Source organism: Poecilia latipinna, unplaced genomic scaffold (genome assembly GCF_001443285.1).
Source record: "Poecilia latipinna isolate Pla-1442-1.1 unplaced genomic scaffold, P_latipinna-1.0 Scaffold795, whole genome shotgun sequence".
NCBI classification, from domain to species: domain Eukaryota; kingdom Metazoa; phylum Chordata; class Actinopteri; order Cyprinodontiformes; family Poeciliidae; genus Poecilia; species Poecilia latipinna.
This window is the reverse complement of record NW_015113411.1, coordinates 99,642-106,080: the sequence shown is the minus strand read 5'-3', so window position 1 is coordinate 106,080 and position 6,439 is coordinate 99,642. Positions and strand designations below refer to the sequence as shown.

At 48.2% G+C, this 6,439-nt stretch overlaps 2 protein-coding genes across 2 annotated transcripts in view; one reads left to right on the top strand and one right to left on the bottom strand.

Moving 5' to 3' along the window:
- LOC106956188 (stromelysin-3-like) overlaps positions 1 to 3,866 on the bottom strand; it is a 22,949-nt gene extending 19,083 nt beyond the window's left edge. The window contains exon 1 of the mRNA XM_015046856.1: positions 2,844 to 3,866. Within this exon, the coding sequence (XP_014902342.1) occupies positions 2,844 to 2,939 (96 nt within the window). The 5' untranslated portion in view covers positions 2,940 to 3,866. The remainder of the gene's footprint in view (positions 1 to 2,843) is intronic.
- A 415-nt stretch (positions 3,867 to 4,281) lies between these two features.
- ppp6c (protein phosphatase 6, catalytic subunit) overlaps positions 4,282 to 6,439 on the top strand; it is a 6,816-nt gene continuing 4,658 nt past the window's right edge. Inside the window, exons 1-5 of the mRNA XM_015046857.1 lie at positions 4,282 to 4,496; positions 5,210 to 5,305; positions 5,592 to 5,657; positions 5,748 to 5,889; positions 5,965 to 6,044. Coding sequence (XP_014902343.1) covers positions 4,422 to 4,496; positions 5,210 to 5,305; positions 5,592 to 5,657; positions 5,748 to 5,889; positions 5,965 to 6,044 — 459 coding nt within the window. The 5' untranslated portion in view covers positions 4,282 to 4,421. The remainder of the gene's footprint in view (positions 4,497 to 5,209; positions 5,306 to 5,591; positions 5,658 to 5,747; positions 5,890 to 5,964; positions 6,045 to 6,439) is intronic.

Sequence of the window (6,439 nt, the reverse complement as noted above, 5' to 3'; positions counted from 1 at the left end):
TACCAGCTGCTAAGTACTAGCGTACCAGCTGCTAAGTACTAGCGTACCAGCTGCTAAGTACTAGCGTACCAGCTGCTAAGTACTAGCGTACCAGCTGCTAAGTGTTGGCGTACCAGCTGACCTCTTTGACCTCCGTCCTTCCTCTCTTCCTCTCCATCCCACTCATCCTCCTCTTCCTGTTTATCCCAGAGTTCATCTTCATCTCCTTCAGCTAAACGAGGAAAATGATCTCATTTGTCATGTTTTCCTCTGACCAGCATCTGTTTCTGCTTCCTCATCCTGTCGTCCTGCGCTGCCATCTGGATGGATGTTTTGTCATTTTGTCAGTAAGAATTTGTTTTGCTGATGATGCAGAGAATCACCAGGGTCCAAACGATGTTTTATTGAGACGCAGATCAACTCTCAGCAGGGAAGTTTTTCCTAATCTGATGCAACGCCTTAATTTCTGGATGAAACAGAAAAATTAGAAGCTGAAAATAGAGATTAAATTCTTGGCAGTAATTCAGTAAATATTTCCAACGTCTGGCTGCCAAATGTCTGTGAAGCTGAAATGACCTCCAAACGTTCCTGCAGTGAGTCAGAAACATCCAAACTGGACTTGAGGTTTGACCCGTCAGCACCGGACCAGGATCCAGGGATCAGGTCAGGAATGAAGACACGCTGCAGATCCCGGCTGCATGTTTGTCTCTGAGTAAGTGTCTGTTATCCTCTGGTTTGCTGACTCAGCTCCCCAGCAGAGTTTACCCCACCAGCTGCCCCAGGACGAGCCGCCGCCTCCCAGCCTGACGCCAGCGACCCTCCAGGCGAGCTCTGGCATCCATCAAACATCCCGAACCCATCGGAGGAAATCCCACCTCAGGGACGTTTCAGTGAAATGTAACGAGGTTTAATGAGTCCAAGCTGCAGGACCAAAAGCCACCAGGGAGGAGAAGCACCACAAACTGGAGACCAGAGAGTCAAACCAAAGTTTAAATGTTTAGATCTGACTTGGTTCAGACTCACTGATTTTTAATGAGTGACTTCATAAAACTCCTCATAAACACTGATTTACTGCAGTGGCTCTCAATACAAGTTATGTGTTATTTAAATGATAACTTGTTAAGTTGCTTTATTTTAAAACCTGTTCTGGTTTCCCATCCTGGTCGGTGAATATCTGGGAGAATCAGAACTTCAACTTAACGATTTTATTTTATTCTGATTTTATTGTGTGGTTTTAAAGGCTTGACGTTGAAGACAGTAAGAAATAAAGGCATAGTTTATTTTTTACTGCCAGCTGCTCTGCAGTGGCCCCTCTGCTGTGGGCTAATGCTAACGCTCAGCCGCTCCAGTTTCAATCTCTTCTTATTCGTGTTAAAGGGCTAAATATAACCTAAAAATTCATCCTTATTATTTTTTTAGATGAAAGGTGGATTTATTTCATTCTTTGTTTCTTTTGCCTTTTTATATTGATATTGTTTAAATTCAAGGGTTTCCTTCATGACTTCTCTGGTAGGACGATTCTAGACTTTTCCCAGATCGGGGCTCCGGACCCCCCGAACCCCCTGGGATTTACGGCCATGTCTGAACCCCCAGGAGCCGCGGGGTCACCAGGAAGTTACCCCAAAACAAACTCAACCATCTTCCTTCCTGTTCAGAGTTTCTGTTGGCGTCTTCATCAACTCGCCTTTCTGATGATCTTCTACTTTCCAGAATCTTTAAGCTGATTAAAGGTTACATGTGAAAAACTCAGGAAGCTCTCAGCCTGTGACTTCCTGCTTACATTCTTAGTTTCTCAAATGTAAAACGAAGGAGTTTCTTTGCCTCTTCAGAGCCGGGTCGCCTCCATGAGAAGCTGTGAACATTTCCATCCTGGTCTCTGGGCTACATGGGAACCAAGTCAAATTGTTTCTTCTGAACAATTTAAAATCACTGAGCGTATTTGAAATGTTGCGGACTGATCCAGAACCAGCTAGCAGGCTAACACGCTGCAGCCATTAGCCTGAGATGAAGACAGATTAGATCAGCTGACGGCTGCAGTTTCACTCATTCAGGGAGAATTAACATTCTTCAGCTCTGAGGGAGTGACGGTTATGATCTGCTATTTGTTTCTTAATCGTCCCACAGGTGATGCTTTCCAACATGATTCATGATGTCGTCTCCCTGTCTGTTCATTATCCACCCTGTAAAACTGTAACCACAGATTTAATACAGAGAAAACTCTGTTATAAACTGGATGAGGTCATAAATACTCCATAGTTACCCTGAAGGCACCAGCTGCATGCTAACCCCAGAGTACCCTGTAAATACCCCACTGGTTCCGTCTAGGTAAGACCTTGTAAGGCCCCTGGAGTCTCTTGGAATGATATTACCCCCAAATATGGGGTCTCCAGGGATGGGGGGTTAAATGCCCCTTAGATTCCTTGTAAAAGCCACAGATACCCTACAAGTACCTGGACCATGTACACATCCCATAGGGTACCCTATCAGTACCCCAGTACTTGCCCTATAAGTAGAAGGGTACCTGTAGGGCTTACCCAGTAGTTGCCCCGTGATGCAGGTTCTGGATGTATTCAGTGAATCTGCAGGTTTTTATTTCTTCAGGTTCTCTGAGATTCTAAGATCATTTTAAACTTTTCCGTCTCTTTCAGAGCAACCTGTTGCTGATTTCTGTTTCCAGACTCTGAGGTAACTCTGACCTTTTCCATCTCCCGTCTCATTCAGCCTGACTTCCAGGCTGAAGTTACACACCTGTTGTTCGTTTCTGATTCTGTCCCTGGATCTTTGTTCTGCTCTGATTTATCGCCTGCTGGTTCTGGAGGAATGTTGCTCAGGTTGCGGTTCTGCTCGGCGCTGTGTGGACTCACCTGCAGGCTGATGGCGGTGCCGCCCTCAGTCAGCGGCGCGGCGCACAGCAGGAGGTGCAGAGAGGAAAGGCAGCAGCAGAACAGGACGACCCGCATCACGCCGTCCCTCTGGAGCCGGAGCCGAGTCTGGAGCCGCAGGAGCAACGGAGAGGCAGGTAACGCTCCAGCAGCAGCTCCTCCTCCTCACACACCGTTAACCCTTCAGTGCCCACCGCAGCCCCGATGCCAGGAAGCACCAACAGAGCTCAGAGCAACCGATCAGCTCCCATTAAACTCAATTCATTCATGAACTTATTCTGCTGTTGATTCAGGTTTAATCTGCATTTTGTTCTGATTTAAACCTGGTTTCCATCACGACTCTGAACCAGGAGAAAGCTTCTCCTCTCTAGAAACAAGATGGCGGCGGGAGCAGAAGAACTAATTACAGGTGAGTGGATGCAGCTGGAGAAGAGAGCAGGAGAGAAGGAAGACGGCCTAGTCAAAGTCTGGGCCTGACTGCTGTGCTGTCAGAGAGCAGGGGTAGTGTAAGGCAGCAGATCCTAACTGAGTCTCCAATCCGCAGGTCAAAGGTCGCTGACTCAGACTGAGCCTGGCTGCAGAGCCACCCAGAAATTAGACCAAGCCGAACCGTCCTGCCGCCTGACTCCAGTTGTTTTCCAGCATGAATCCAGATCCAATCAGACGTTAGCAACTGCTGCAGCTCTCTGATGGAACCAGAGCTCCCAGTAAACCCTGACTGGGACAGAAACATCCCAGATCTGCAGCTCAGAGCGGAAAGTCAGGATTTATCCAACACCAACAGGAAAACTGAACCACCCGCTCCGCAGAATCACGGATCTGGAACTGGAAGGGATTTTATTCCTGAACAACAATCCAACAGGAGGAAGGAATGTTCTGATTTAGTTCTCATCCAGACCAGACCATCTCAGACAAGAGATTCAGGAGCTGAAACATCTGGAGCGGCCACCAGGGGGCAGCACTGACTGGAAGAGATGGTGAAACCGCTGTAGCTAAAACACTCTGGTATTATAATCTCTTTTTTCTGATTACAAATAAATTATCTGGAATAACGTTATTATTTAAATCCCAATTTTTCCATCATTTTTATCCTGATTTTATTCTACTTCCATTTTTCATAATTATGAGTTTTTTTCTTTTCAATTCTGATTTTATAAACTCGATTATCGTGTTTTCACAAAATGATTATAAGGTCGCTTTAGCAGTTTAGCAGTCCTCCTTCTCCTGCTAATGCTAGCAGCTGACCAACAGAACTATCCATCCATTTTCTGTACACATTGCCCCAGTGGGTCAGGAGGGCTGCTGGTGCCTCTCCAGCGAGACATTTCGGGCGAGAGGCGGGTCGCCAGTCTGCCGCAGCTCCTGAAACTTATGAACACCTAATGTGCAGGTATTATCTTCTCTGAACCACTAGGTGGCGGTCGTGCTGTGGTCCTACCAGCTGCGCTCCGCCACAGTAGAAGAAGAATCCGAGGCGGAAGGAGAAGTGGAACTAGTTAGCAGGAAGGCTAATCGCCTTTAGCCGTTTTTGTTTTCACATTTTGAAACTTAATTTTAATTATGGCACCTTTAGACCTCGACAGATACGTAGAAATAGCAAAACACTGCAAATATTTACCAGAGAACGACTTAAAGGTGAGTTTTGAGTTTATGTCGAGTTTCTGGAGCGCTGGAAGCTAGTGGAGCTAGCGGCTACGTTTAGGAAGGAAGAGTTTGTTTGTTCTGGTGATCTGGGTCAGAGGGACGGAATGTTCTGATGATCTGGGTCAGAACCGATCAACCATCTGCTTCATTCTGATAGCAACTTGTCAGCTGGAAATAAAAAGAACCAGAGGGGGGACAGCTGAGAGAGGAAGCCGCTCACAGGCTCTCCTGCAGCGAGTTAAACTGAGCTGGTTCTGGTTCAGTTCAACACGGAATCAAAAATACACGAACTGACAGACAAAACAATAATAGAATCAGCTGCTTTCACCTGAAGTTTACAAAACCACCATCACTCAGGTTCTGAAACGGTCCGGTTCTGTTCTCCGGTCCGGACCGATAGTTTGTCATGTTTGTTTGTGTTTCCAGACATCATTTTGTTTCTAGAAGAAAAAATCTGAGCCATCTTGAAGCAGGATAAGTTTTTCTGTTTCTAATCTGAGTTGATGTCAGGCTGAAGCTCTGGGCTGATAATCCAGAATAATCTGGGGTCTGACAGGAAGTGATCAGAGACAATCCGCTGACCGAACTCTTGATGTTTGGGTCGCAGTTCAGATCAGTCGGAGCTGAAACTGGATGGACTGTTCTAGATCTTTAGATCTATGTTCCTAACACTAATCCATCATTTTTTCCTGTTTTTGTTGCAGAGATTATGTGACTATGTTTGTGATCTGCTGCTGGAGGAGTCCAACGTTCAGCCTGTAGCCACTCCGGTCACCGTCTGTGGAGATATTCACGGTCAGGTGAGTGGGACTGCCATCGGCCTCCATCGGCCTCCATCGGCCTCCATCGGCCGCCATCGGCCGCCATCGGCCTCCATCGGCCGCCATCGGCCTCCATCGGCCTCCATCGGCCTCCATCGGGCCATCGGCCTCCATCGGCCTCCATCGGCCTCCATCGGCCGCCATCGGCCTCCATCGGCCGCCATCGGCCTCCATCGGCCGCCATCGGCCTCCATCGGCCTCCATCGGGCCATCGGCCTCCATCGGCCTCCATCGGCCTCTCATGTGTTTCTTGTTTCTGTTCCAGTTTTATGACCTGTGTGAGCTGTTCAGGACCGGAGGTCAGGTTCCAGACACAAACTATGTCTTCATGGTGAGACCTGCTGGTAGACGTGACGCTAACGCTGCATGTTTCCTGGTTCTGATCCGGTTCTGATCCGGTTCTCCTCCCATCTCTCTGCAGGGGGACTTTGTGGACCGGGGGTATTACAGTCTGGAGACGTTCACCTACCTGTTGGCTCTGAAGGCCAAGTGGCCCGATCGCATCACGCTGCTGAGAGGAAACCATGAGAGCAGACAGATCACACAGGTCTACGGGTTCTACGGTACCGACCTGCCACCCTGGACTTCTCCAGAGTCCATCTGTGTTCTGGTTCTGATCCGGTTCTCGTCTGTTTCAGATGAATGTCAGACCAAGTATGGGAACGCCAACGCCTGGCGGTACTGCACCAAGGTGTTCGACATGCTGACGGTGGCCGCTGTGAGTCTGTCCTCCGTTTATCTGGAGGTTCTGCCGACCCGGTCTGGTCCGGTTCGGCCGGCTGCTGTCACTGGTTCTAATGGGGCTGAGACCAGCCGACCCGATGTGACATGGTGGAGGGTTGATGGTGTTTTAGGAGTTTTGATTCAGGAGTTGAACCCTGAAACCTAGGCTGGCGTTGCCGTTAGCAACACAGTCGGTTAGCTAAACAATGCAGACATTAATGTCACATCCACTGAACGTTATAATGCACAACAGTGCCCTCTAGTGGCGACAGAGCAAACAGCAGCTGAGCCTGTTAACTCAGATTGACTCAATAATCAGGTTATAATACCGTGTTTCCCCGATAGTAAGACGTATCGGGGGTTTCAGGGGGGTCGGCTCATATAAGCCGT